The sequence below is a fragment of the Aulonocara stuartgranti genome (assembly GCF_965226115.1).
Source record: "Aulonocara stuartgranti genome assembly, chromosome: 18".
Lineage (NCBI taxonomy): Eukaryota > Metazoa > Chordata > Actinopteri > Cichliformes > Cichlidae > Aulonocara > Aulonocara stuartgranti.
Genome location: NC_138954.1, coordinates 32,771,496 through 32,784,775, shown reverse-complemented (window position 1 = coordinate 32,784,775; position 13,280 = coordinate 32,771,496). Strand labels below are relative to the sequence as shown.

At 47.8% G+C, this 13,280-nt stretch overlaps 1 protein-coding gene and 1 long non-coding RNA gene across 5 annotated transcripts in view; one reads left to right on the top strand and one right to left on the bottom strand.

Moving 5' to 3' along the window:
• The window catches only part of brinp2 (bone morphogenetic protein/retinoic acid inducible neural-specific 2), a 292,899-nt gene that overhangs the window by 209,885 nt on the left and 69,734 nt on the right, over positions 1–13,280 (top strand). For all 4 annotated transcript variants that reach the window (XM_082514232.1, XM_082514233.1, XM_082514234.1 and 1 more), the window contains one exon: positions 5,560–5,796. In XM_082514232.1, coding sequence (XP_082370358.1) covers positions 5,560–5,796 — 237 coding nt within the window. The remainder of the gene's footprint in view (positions 1–5,559; positions 5,797–13,280) is intronic.
• LOC309694290 overlaps positions 1–13,280 on the bottom strand; it is a 58,844-nt gene that overhangs the window by 32,661 nt on the left and 12,903 nt on the right. The gene's annotated exons all lie outside the window — the stretch shown is intronic.

Here is a 13,280-nt window from a genome sequence, read left to right as displayed (position 1 = left end):
ATTTCTGCACAAACTGTCAGAAACCGTCTCAGGGACGCTCAACTGCATGCCACAGGCCACAATTGACAATCTGATAGACTCCATGCGACGATGTGTTGCACTGCATGAGGCAAATGGTGGTTGTGGCGGAGGCGTTGCCCCGGGCGCAGCTGCCGGGGAGGAGTGGAGCAGAAGGCTCAACAGGGCGGCGCTGCGAGGCCGGTAAGAACAGCTGATGGTGTTTATGTACTGATGATGGTCTCCCTCCGCTGTGTTTATAGTGAGACGGGGAGGAGCGGCGAGGAGATCAGCTGGGCTCGTGAGCTGTCAGGCTGTGCGACTGAGTCAGCTGTCGAAACAAACAATTCAATAAATGTGGAAATTGGCAGTACATACCTGCGTGTGCGTGTATTTGTGCCTGGTGTATTCCACAAGTGGTGCCGAAACCCAGGAAAGTGCCGGTGGGGAAATGTCCGACCCACAGGCCGCGCCACCCGCCCAGCCCCTGCAATACTTGGCGCAGATGCTGGCGGAGATGGCGGCGATGAGCCGGGATCAGGCGGCCGACCAGCGTGCCCACCTGGCCGCGCTGCGGGAGCAAACGGACCGACAGACACAAGTTCTGGAGCGGCTGGTCGGGGCCGCTGCCACGCCGAAGCCCTCGCCACTGTCGGTGACGGTGCCCCGGATGGGGGACGGGGACGACCCACAGATTTTTTTGGAGACCTTCCGTGCCACGGCGGAGGCTTGCCAATGGCCGCGGGAGGAGTGGGCCCCTCGGCTGCTCCCCCTGCTGTCTGGGGAGGCACAAACAGCGGCCCTGAGTCTGCCTCCGGCGTCAAGGAGCAGCTTCCCGGATGTGAGCCGGGCGGTGGTGGACAGGCTGGGGCTCACCGCCGAAGACCATCGCCGGCGGTTCCGGGCCTGTCGGCTGGCTACAACGGACCGACCATTCGCCTGGGCCCGACAGCTGCGCGACGCGGCGGTGCGCTGGCTGCAGCCGGGAACATCGGAGGGCGAGACGAAGCTGGTGGACAAGGTGGTGCTGGAGCAGTTCACGGAAGGATTGCCAGCGGAGACGGCGAGATGGGTCCGGTGCCACCGGCCCGCAAGCTTGGAGGTGGCGGTGACGCTGGTGGAGGACCACCTTGCCGCTGGAGCAGGGGAGTCCGGGGACGCCGGACGGAGGCCGACCAAACAGGCCCCAGTGCCGGCCCCGAGGCGCCGTGTGCCGGCACCAGGGCAGGCAGAGCGGCTGCCGGCGCTGAGCCCCACTAACCCGTTCGCGGCGATGGTGCCGTCCAGGGGAACTGAGCCGAGTGGAGCCGCCCCCGAGCCACGGAGGGCAGCACAAACACCGGGGCCGGAGTGTTGGAAGTGCGGGCAGCCGGGACACCTGAGGAGGGATTGTCCGCTTATGGAAGTGGGGCAGGTGTTCCGCGTTGCTGGCGCCCCAGCACCCTCCCCCGGTCCAGGAGGGACATACAGTATTCCGGTAAGGACTCGAGGGGGTATACGCCAAGCGTTGGTGGACACGGGCTGCACACAGACCCTCGTGCACCAAGGCTTGGTTTGCCCCGGGGCATTATTGGAGGCAGAATGGGTGGAGGTGAGGTGTGTTCATGGTGATGTGCACCGGTACCCCATAGTGCCGCTGCTGCTAAAATACAAGGGCCATACACATAGGGTAACGGCGGCGGTTAGCCCGCGCCTGTCGCACCCCCTGATTCTGGGTACCAATTGGCCGGGGTTTCATCAGCTACTGGGGTAGTACGCGGGAGTGCGATCACGACCGGAAGCGGGGTGTAGCGTGTGCACGGCATTCAGCGGTGACGCGGGGTCGTCCGACACCGACTCCGGGGGGGAGGGGCCGGCGGGACGTCCCGTGAGGGACCCGCCGGAAGTGTCCCCCATGGGTGATTTCCCACTGGAGCAGTCTCGTGACGGCACCCTACGCTCAGCCTTTGACCAAGTGATGGCTATTGATGGTCATGTGGTGCGCCCTGAGGCCGCGCAGACCTACCCGCGTTTCGTCTTATTAAATGACCGATTATATCGAGTGAGTCGTGACACTCAGACTGAGGAAACACACACCCAGTTGTTGGTGCCGCAGGGCCGCCGGGAAACGCTTTTCCAGGCGGCCCACTATAACCCCATGGCAGGGCATATGGGCTACGAGAAAACTCTGGAGCGAATAACGGCCCGATTTTATTGGCCTGGCATCCGAGCGGATGTGCGCCGCTGGTGCGCGTCCTGCCCGGACTGCCAACTTGTTAACCAGCCGGCCATACCGAGAGCGCCTCTGCGCCCTCTCCCCCTCATTGAGGTCCCGTTTGAGCGCATCGGCATGGACCTCATCGGGCCGTTTCACCGGAGTGCACGCGGTTACCGCTTTGTGTTAGTCCTGGTGGATTACGCAACGCGGTACCCGGAAGCAGTTCCGCTGCGCACCATCTCGGCTAAGAGTGTGGCGCAGGCACTGTTTCAGGTCATCTCCCGAGTCGGAATCCCGAAAGAGATACTGACTGACCAGGGCACGGCGTTTATGTCTCGTACACTGCGGGAACTGTACGAATTACTGGGCATTAAATCTATTCGGACCAGCGTCTACCACCCTCAGACTGACGGGCTGGTGGAGCGGCTGAATAAGACCTTAAAGTCCATGATTCGGAAGTTCATTAACGAGGATGAACGCAATTGGGATCACTGGCTAGACCCTCTGTTATTCACGGTGCGGGAGGTGCCCCAGGCCTCCACGGGATTTTCTCCCTTTGAACTGCTGTTCGGCAGGAGGCCACGTGGGGTGCTCGATCTGATTAAAGAAAGCTGGGAGGACGGTCCGAGCCCCGCCAAAAATGAGATTCAGTACGTGTTGGAACTGAGAGCAAAACTCCACACTTTGGGGAGGTTGTCACGGGAGAATTTGCTCCAGGCTCAGCAGCGTCAGCAACACCTGTATAACAGAGGGGCTAGACTCAGGCAATTTTCACCGGGGGATAAAGTGCTTGTGTTACTCCCTTCTTCCAGCTCGAAGTTGCTCGCCAAGTGGCAAGGTCCCTTTGTGGTCACACGGCGTGTCGGGGACGTGGACTATGAGGTCGCTCGGTCGGACAGGGGAGGAGCCGCGCAGATTTATCACCTCAATCTCCTCAAACTGTGGCGAGAGGTCGAAACCGCTTCTCTGGTGAGCCTGGTGAAGGAGAGAGATGAGTTGGGGCCTGAGGTGCCAAATTTTATCATTCCCACCTCCCTCCCTTGTGATGACCATCTCACACAGGCCCAGAGAGCGGACGTTGTCGCGTTGCAACAGCGCTTTGCGGACGTGTTCTCCCCCCTGCCCGGCCGGACGTCCCTCATCGAGCACCATTTCGTGACGCAGCCCGGTGTGACGGTGCGTTCACGGCCCTACAGGCTCCCGGAGCATAAGCGAAAAATCGTGCAGAGGGAATTGGCGGAAATGCTGAGGATGGGAGTAATAGAAGAGTCGCACAGCGCCTGGTGTAGCCCCATCGTTCTGGTGGCGAAGAAGGATGGGTCTATACGGTTCTGTGTCGACTATCGCAGGGTGAACGAAGTGTCACGCTTTGATGCCTACCCCATGCCTCGGGTCGACGAGCTCCTGGACCGGTTAGGCACAGCCCGCTTTTTCACGACGCTGGACTTAACCAAGGGCTATTGGCAGATTCTCTTGTCTGCCGAGGCCAGGGAGAAAACGGCCTTCTCCACTCCGTACGGTTTGTACCAGTTCGTGACACTCCCGTTCGGCCTGTTCGGGGCCCCGGCCACTTTCCAGCGTCTCATGGACCGGGTACTGCGTCCGCACGCGGCGTATGCTGCCGCCTACCTGGATGACGTGATCATCCACAGCGACACCTGGGCGGAGCATGTGCTGCGGGTGGCCGCGGTCCTGGAGTCCCTGAGGGGGGCGGGGCTCACGGCCAATCCGACGAAGTGCGCGGTTGGACGGAGGGAGGTGCAGTATCTGGGGTACCACCTGGGGGGCGGGCAGGTGCGGCCACAGGTGGAGAAGACGGCGGCTATCGCATCCTGCCCGCGCCCCAGGACGAAAAAGGAGGTGAGACGGTTCTTGGGGTTGGCGGGTTACTATCGTCGCTTTGTGCCGGGGTTTGCGCAGCTAACCAGCCCCCTGACCGATCTCACTCGAAAGGGTGCCCCGGATCTGGTCCACTGGACGGGGCCGTGCCAGGCGGCGTTTGTGCGAGTGAAAAACGCTCTCTGTGGGGAGCCGCTGCTTCACACTCCTAACTTTTCCCTCCCGTTTGTTCTGCAGACTGACGCCTCGGACAGAGGGCTGGGAGCCGTTTTGTCTCAGCAGGTGAGGGGAGCTGACCGCCCTGTCCTGTACATCAGCCGGAAGCTAGAGGAGCGCGAGCGCCGGTACAGCACCGTGGAGAAGGAGTGCCTGGCCATCCGGTGGGCGGTCGGCTCCCTGCGCTATTACCTCCTGGGACGCTCATTCACCCTCTGTTCGGACCACGCCCCGCTGCAGTGGCTCCACCGCATGAAAGATGCCAACGCCCGGATCACCCGGTGGTATCTGGCATTGCAGCCCTTTAAGTTCAAGGTGATCCATAGGCCGGGGGCACAGATGGCGGTGGCCGATTTCCTCTCTCGCTCGCGAGGGGGGGAGTTGGCTCGGCCGGACGGCTCCCCGGCCTCGAACGGGCGGTGGGGGTGTGTGGCGGAGGCGTGGCCCCGGGCGCAGCTGCCGGGGAGGAGTGGAGCAGAAGGCTCAACAGGGCGGCGCTGCGAGGCCGGTAAGAACAGCTGATGGTGTTTATGTACTGATGATGGTCTCCCTCCGCTGTGTTTATAGTGAGACGGGGAGGAGCGGCGAGGAGATCAGCTGGGCTCGTGAGCTGTCAGGCTGTGCGACTGAGTCAGCTGTCGAAACAAACAATTCAATAAATGTGGAAATTGGCAGTACATACCTGCGTGTGCGTGTATTTGTGCCTGGTGTATTCCACAGTGGTCACACCAGATACTGACCGGTTCTGGGTCCCCAGACCCCCAATAGCGCAAAAAACTGCACATTCCAGGGTGGCCTTTTGTTGTGGGCAGTCTGAGGTACACCTGTGCACTACTCATGATGTCAGATCAGCATCCTGATGTGGCACACCTGTGAGGTGGGATGGATTATCTCAATATAGCAGATGTGCCCACTACCACACATTTGGACTGATTTGTGACCACTGTTTGGGAGGGATGGTTATATTGTGTATCTGGAATGAATTTTAGGTCTCTACGTCCATCCCATGGGGAATGGGAGCAGTAACAAAGGTGTTGCGTTTATATTTTTGTTGAGTGTATGATAAAGGAAATTAACAATTGTTTAAAATCCTACAAGAAATCAGCTGGGTTAGAAATGCCAAATGTCAAGAATTTTACTTCACAGTCTTCTCAATTAAATCGCAAGTGCTAAAAATGTATTTTTACTTGAAGCCTTAAAAATAGCCTAAAATAAAATATGACTCTTTTAGAGTCTGCTTGTTCAAAAATAAGAGCATTCTAAAAAAAAAAATCCCAAATGCTTTACCATGTGCTTCCTTTTCTTTCCAGGATTACAAGATGTCCTGCCAGAGTTTCTGCGTGGGCGTTTTGTGGAGGCAGCCCTCAGCTACGTGGCATGCAACTCGGAGGGCGAGTTGCTCTGTCGCAACAATGACTGCTGGTGCCGGTGCTCTCCTCGCTTCCCAGAATGCAACTGTCCTTTTGCTGACATCAAGGTCATGGAGGAGAACCTGGAAAAGAGCAAAGAGGCGTGGAACAACTTCAACCAAGAGTTCATGGAATCAGGTATGGGTTCATGTTTCTAAGCAAGCTGTTGAGCTGCAGTTGAGCTATAAAGAGGTTGCGCTGAAGAATGCTTTGGTTTCGTTTCTGAACTGCTTTGGAAGAAAAATGCTTCACTTAACATCTGAATGCGTATAAAAGGTTTGTATGGCGATTCAAAAGCCTGCTGATAACTAATGCAAGATGTATTTTGGCGGTAAGTCTGCGGTGTGGTGTTTTGAGTTTGATTCTCAGATGCTATATGTCTTGTCACTGTTGTCGTTGTGATGAAACCTGTAACACTTATGGGAACAACTTTAACATCCATCGAAAAATATGTTCCACTTGACTTGGATCTTTGAGGTTCAGGTTTTTTTTTCTTCCAGCAGATATGTATGTAACACATTCAACACACAGCTAGTGTGAGCCACTTACAGTCCAGAAGACAATTATCCTTCTATGCATTTAGTAAATCTAAAATAATATTTGAATATTTATAGACCACACCAGTCTGCTTTAGCACACAGTGTTGGAACCACAATCGTACACTGTCCAAAAAAACTAAAACATATTTTTTGTTCATATTTCAGCATAATTAGCATTACACTTGAGAATCAAAAAGACTCACAGTATGTCTATTTAATGCTTGCTTGGAGCTGCAATGAAATAGTTGGATAACCAGCAAGAGTGCAGTGCACTCAGCACTAGCAGCAATTTAATTTCAGAAAGAAGCTTGAAGAAATGTTGTTCAACAAATGAGTTGATACTGAATTGTTCTGCTCTTTAAACCTCTTAGATACAAAACAAATATTCAATGAATTACAAATCCTTAGAGTATTTGTGGTTTTTATGCAGATTCGTTTTCTTTAGTTTTGACATTACTTAGCAACATTTTCCACACAGCTATAATAACACTGAAAATCTTATTTGCTGGCCTTGCATTGAGGTAGGCTGTACAGAAAGGATGAGCTGTGGACAGCTGGACAGGGAGCGTGTTGCACAAGTTTGTTCGGTTCCAGTACCAGATGTAGATGCAGCAGGTGGGGTGGTGATGATTTATTCCTCCAAGCTGGAAGCAGTTTATGCTCAGTAACACTCTGGTTATACAGTGTGTACCTGTGAAGTGTTGCTATGATTATGTTCATAATTAGTCAGTTTGCAAGTTTCTGACAGACCAAAACAATAAGTTGGTACTCGGTTCACAGCTCAGTTAATGCAAACTTCATTAACAGCCTGATATACTCACTAAACACTTAAGTATGTACTTCTTGTTAGTAAGAGTTTGGATCCCCTGTATTTTCTGAATTGCCTTAATTCTTTGTTGTATAGATTCAACAAGGGGGATTTTGGTCAGTTTGGTTCATTGGTCTGAGATCTGGTGACTGTGTGGTCATTTGAGTGGAGCGAACTGACTGAAGTGGCACCATCTGCTCCAAGGTTTAACATGTTGTATGCTCAGAGATGCTCTTCTGATAAGCAGAGATGTTGTTTTCTGGCAACCACTTGATTGTAGAAAGCGGTCATTTGAATGTTTGCCTTTATTTCAGATCAAAGCAGTCTGGCCACTCTACTCTGACCTCTGACATTATCTATCTAAACCTTAAAGTGACTTTGTAGTTTTACTTTTCAGTGACCAAGAATTAGTACCTAACATCATTAGACGAGTGATTTTAATACTGTGGCTGGTCAGGATATAGTAGGAAAGAATGAAAAGTATGTATACAAGTAATGATACTTTTATTGCAAATACAGCAAAGTATAATTAAAAGTAGGCTGTTCTGTGTAACATCTAGAAAACCGCTGTTCTTTGTAAATAATTAAAAAAGTTAGAAAACATTGCTACATTTTTTAATTATTTCAATTTAGATAGTATTGTGTTAGTAATATTTTTAGCAAGCTAAAGTTAACTAGATTTACATTTATTTGCAGCATTAATTGATCCAAGTAGATCAGCAGAATGCAGGCAGAGACATCATTAAAGTTTGAATGCGCTAGCTTACATTATCCACTCAAATCAGTATTTTGCTAGCAGCAATGCAAGCTAAGGCAAGCAGCATTAGCTTACACTAATGCTAATGCTGTAATGTGGATCCTCAAAGACAGAGCAATGTTCCCGAGCCTTAAATCTAAAGCCAGTGCAGAAGTACCTTAAATTTCAAATTGGTGGCAATGACCAGCGGCGGCGGGGACACTCCTCTGTATACTTAAAGAAGGTGTATTTAAGTTTTTGAGCAATTTTTGATTTATGGCCTCAGTAATCACTTTCCTAATGGGTTTATGGTTGCAGTTTGCTCATACCGTATTTTAACTTTTGATTGCATGAGGATACTTTGGAACCACAGACTATAAGCACTGTCATTACTGAGGTTTACACGATTTATATAGAAAATATGCATCTGGGCACAGGTGAGGAAAGTATGTAGTTAACAATCTCACTCTTGTTGTTTTCCAGCAAGCCGACCTATTCGTCATAGAAAGCAAGACACAGGTGTGTCATATAATGATGGCAATGATGCAGAATAACTCGGACATCATTTCCTAAACTGGATAAAGCATTGTTTTTTTTTCTCCTTTGCTACATCTCAACACATCACCAGCTCACTTCTTAATGACTTGGAATATGTAGGCAGAATTTAATTGGAGACGGGTTTCTGGCAGTTTTTTTGTGAGCATCTTGAGTTTCCTCACAGAGATTAGCAGATTGTGTGTGTGTGTGCTGACATATAGGTTGAAATTGCTCTTTAAGTGACATTATGTTGCTAAACAGCATTTTTGTGCATTCACTTAGGCTCATTTTGACAGCACCTGACTTTGCAAGGTTTCTTTTACTTCCTTTTGCTGCGTGTTAAGTCTTTATAAAGAGGCGCTGACAAGGAGCACAGAAAGGAGGAGGATGTGTAATTGCATGGCTTTTCTTGTTCTGCTGACTTTATGGGTTTTGTCAGGAGCTTAACTTTGTGTTGTTTGTCATAGAATATGAGGCCTTTAGTACATCTGCAGCCCTGTGTGTTTGAGTAATGAGCTAAGAAAATATCCGGAAAGGCTCCCCAGTTTGTAACACACCAACAAAGGGCAGACCAAAGCACAGGCAGGCATAGATTGCTCAGCCACAGGCATGACTGCATTCAGGGGATCATCAAAGTTTTATCTAATTTTAGGGAACACTCACAATCCAATTTCACGTTCACACACTACCAGTCACCTAGCATGAGGCGAGTTGGGATGAAAAATGAATGCAGAAAAAAGAGAGGAGGCTAATCTACATGACAAATATTGTTTGACTTTCAGAGCTTTAAGAGCAGGTGTTAGTATTCATTGTCTCTCCCTCTTTCTCTCTTGCTAGTTTTTCAGCAACTTTTCACTCGAACACGAACACACACACACACACACACACACACACACACACACACACACACACACACACACACACACACACACACAAAGTGGATTCTAGCTTCTGGGGTTGTCTAGGAAGTTGGGCTGAATCTCGTCTGCTGGGACAGGCTGATAAATTTATTGTGGCGAGAGGAAAACAACTGGGAGGTTGGTGTGTGTGACAGATTGCTCATGTGTGTGTCAGAGAGACAGAAGGAGGACATAGAAGAGACTACATCACTGTGTGTGCCAAACAAAAGAGGAGAATAATACCCTCGAACCTCAGCCAATTGCAATTTGAAAACCAAAGTCCCAAAGCTAGGTTGATAGCTAGCTACAATCACACACATACACACACGCACGCGCGCGCACACACACACACACACACACACACATACATCACAAGAGCTCTCTGTTCTAAGGCTCTTCTCTCTCTCTGATAGATCTTATGCAAGGTTTTGGGAGGCAAGATGTCCCAGGAAGGTGTGAATAAGTTGGAACATCACACCTTTGGTTTCGTGAAATTGGAAAACACTACCAGCTTTAAGGCTTAGCACCAGATCCTCTAATACCTTGACTTCATGGTGTGTTTATGAAATTGAAGTGACATATTTGTAATACAGTGCTGTAATTTATGTGTCCTCTGTCACAGGCTTAAAAGTTGGTACAGAGTAGTTTTGCCTTGATACAATACTGCTTAGTTCTATTTTCTCAGTGTCTGATTGGCCATCTTTTGTGACAGTACATACACTACTAAACAAACATATATAATCATATTTCCACAAACAGTGACCAGAGGCTTTATTTTCCCCAGCCACATAAGATAAAGGCCTTATAAGCCTCTACTTAAAGCTAAAATGTAATTAGTGGTAGGATTTTAATTTCTCCCTGTTTAATCAGTGTAACTGATCATATGTTGGTCCAGGGTTTTTCTTTGATCTACTCTAATTTGCCCTCTTAAACTCGGGACATTATAGTTTCAAATGTAAAGCCCTCCAGTAGTTTAGTGAGGCATCTCCAGACTGGTACACTCAGATGGGAGTAATGATGACAAAGAAAAATAAATCAGAATGAAGGAACGAGATGCCACCACTGTGCCAGTGTGAACACAGCACAGCACGATTACGTTGCTGAAATGATTTAATTAGAAGCTGTTTAAGGCATCTTAGCTGGTAACCCTGACCCTAATGAAAACGTTTTGGGTGTGTTTAAGTTAAAATGATTGCTTTCATTGGTCCCTGGTTGCCAAGATTTCTGACAACAACTTAATAAAAACAATAATTCTACATTCTGATTGCCTTGGGTTGGTGCTTCATTTGCATATTGCAGGGTTAGATTTGGGGTTGTCAGCAGTGATGACAGTAATGAGAGGGTAAAGGAAAGAAAGTTGAATTCTTAAAATTATGCTTCAGATTCTTAACATAGTCAGTGATCTCCAAAATTGTTCAGTCAATAACACCGTAGTTAACAGAAGATCGATATTTTATTATGATATTTGGTGGCCTGTCTCTCTTTTGGGACATTCTGCCCTTCCACAGAATATTGAAGAATATTGCAGCAGCAGGATGGCAACACAAAACAAAGCAAGCACTGATGACAACAGACATGACACTGATACAAAGTCAGATACAAAATTTGATGCCATCAGCCGATCTAATGTGGTGGCATTTCAGTTTGACTCATGGCCTTGTGATTTGATCAGAAAAGGGAAAGAAACTGTATGTTTGTTGTTTTTTATAAATCCCCCAAACCCAAAAGTCAACACTAAGTTTGTGTCATTGTGCCCAACGTTCAGAGCTCTTCTGCTGAGGGAAACCAAAGAGTCACAGATAAAAAGTAGCAACTGATTCCCTGTTTTATATTTCTGGGCAATTTATGTGGGAATGATTCCAAGTAAACTACAATGTATACGTAATATAAGTACAGGGCTGGTCACATTAAGTTAAAATGAAACAAAATGAATCATTCATGTATCCAAGCAGTTTTGAATAGCCTGATACTCCTCCCAGCATTGTTATAAGCAATCAGAAACCCCCCAGTGATCCATGACTTTAGAAGATAATTAACTGAACTGAGCCAACACAGGTGACACAACACTACAGTGACACATGGACTGAAGTGCCAGCCTTAAGAGCCAATTTTATAATGAAATTCTGATAGGGTTTAGAATTAGCATATCATAAGAATGTTCCACTCAACAAACAACCCATTAAGCTGGATCTTTACGGTATTAGCGCAGCTGATGTGAGGAATGTGAGTTCTTGGCCCACCATATATGTTGCAGGGAGTTAGGAAACGAATGAGGTCACTCATACATGAAACGTAAGATGGAGCTTCTTGGTAATTAAGATTCAATTCCCTGCTCCAGGGGTGGATAGTAGGTAGTGTAAACTCCCTACTGAGAGAAAGTCAGAGTTTTAAAAAAAAGGAAAAAGTTCAAGTAAGTGTTTCATTTTCTGCTGTGTTCAGTTCAGGTGAGATACTGACACATGACATGCGAATTATTAACCAGAATAATGTTCAGGTGAATGGCCCCATACTTTAAATACTTTACAATCATTCTATTTTAAAAAAGGAAACCATTAAATTCAAAGTCCAGTTCTTTTGATTCTGCTAAGCATACACCAACTACAACATTTCGGCAACACAAGAATTTCCAACTGCATATGGAGGTGAAGGCAACTCTTTCATGCACATTGTGCTCGCACTCTAAACATTGACTTTTTCACCTGTTAGTCTGACATTGCACTCCAAATGACTTCCTCACAAGAGACAAACACTGAGAGCAATTTAGAGGTAAAAGCAGTCTTCAAAGCCTAATAAAATGTGCAGAATATCTGTTCTCATGTGCTGAGTGGCTCAGGAGGTAGAGCAGGTCATTAATCAGAAGGTTGGTGGTTTGATTCCTGGCGACTTCAGTCTATGTGCTAAGGATACATTAGCGCTGAGTATCTTTCTCTTTCCTTGAGAAAGAACGCATCATTAATTCTGAATGTGTTCATGTGAGTGTGAATGCTAACGAGAAAGCACTTAGAATGTGGTCCGCATAGCTTTGTGGGAATGAGACAGTTTGTATAAAGCGATTTGAGAGCTTAAGTAGAAACGCATCATATAAGAACCACTCCAAGAACCACTCCATTTACTAATTAAAATGAGGCATATAGTATATGGACAAAATGGATATCTACACATTGAAGAGACTGTATGCCGTGAATCTCCTGCACATAGCTTTGAAGCTGAAGTTAATGTTAGAGTAGCTGGCAACTTTCATGCACAATGCAGCTCAACACACGGTGACTTGTGTGGGCACTTTGCTCCCGAGTTGATGTGGTTCCTAAACACTTCCACTTAATACCACTTACAGTTTATCATGGAACATCTAGGAGAGAAGTAATTTCCTAAAGTGACCTGACCTGCAGTGGTGGCATCCTGTTACAATACCACAACTGAATTGCATGAGTTCTTTACAATGTGTACAACATGATCTGGCTGACGACAACAACAAAAGTGACAAAGCACCTAAAAGCTCTTATATAAAAAACAACTAAATACCAGGTTTGGGAGCATTAGCTACATCTCAGTATGACATCATTTGAAATGTTAAGCAGACATAAGAGACAGCAAAGAGCGTTACCGCTGTGCTGGTACAGAAATTTCTTTTGTAGGGGCGGCATTGGCAATGTGTTTAATAATGGTTAAAGTTTTAGGATGAGGGTTACATTTTTCATCAGAAACAAAGAGAATACAAACTGATGGTCATTGTGGTGCAGTAGTATGGATGAACAGTGGACACAAACAAACACCAACATGAAAGAAAGACAAGAAACCAAAACAAAGCTTCAGCATGAGAGTCACTGACAAGACTCCATTTACAGCACAAGATGAGTAATTTATATGTTTCTTAGTGGCTGGTAAACCATTTGCTACACTTGATTCAGCATTGAAACAATATGCAGAGACAAGTTTCAATATATGGCTGGAAGAAGACAACAAAACAGACTAAACTGCAACCAAGAGTGTTTCAGACAACATTCAGCAGAGTTCAGTAGGGAGGGGTCATTGTTAGGAACTGAACACCGCACAGCAGAATGGAATCCCAGCGGTGATAGGAATTAGGCCAGGATCCTGTGGAG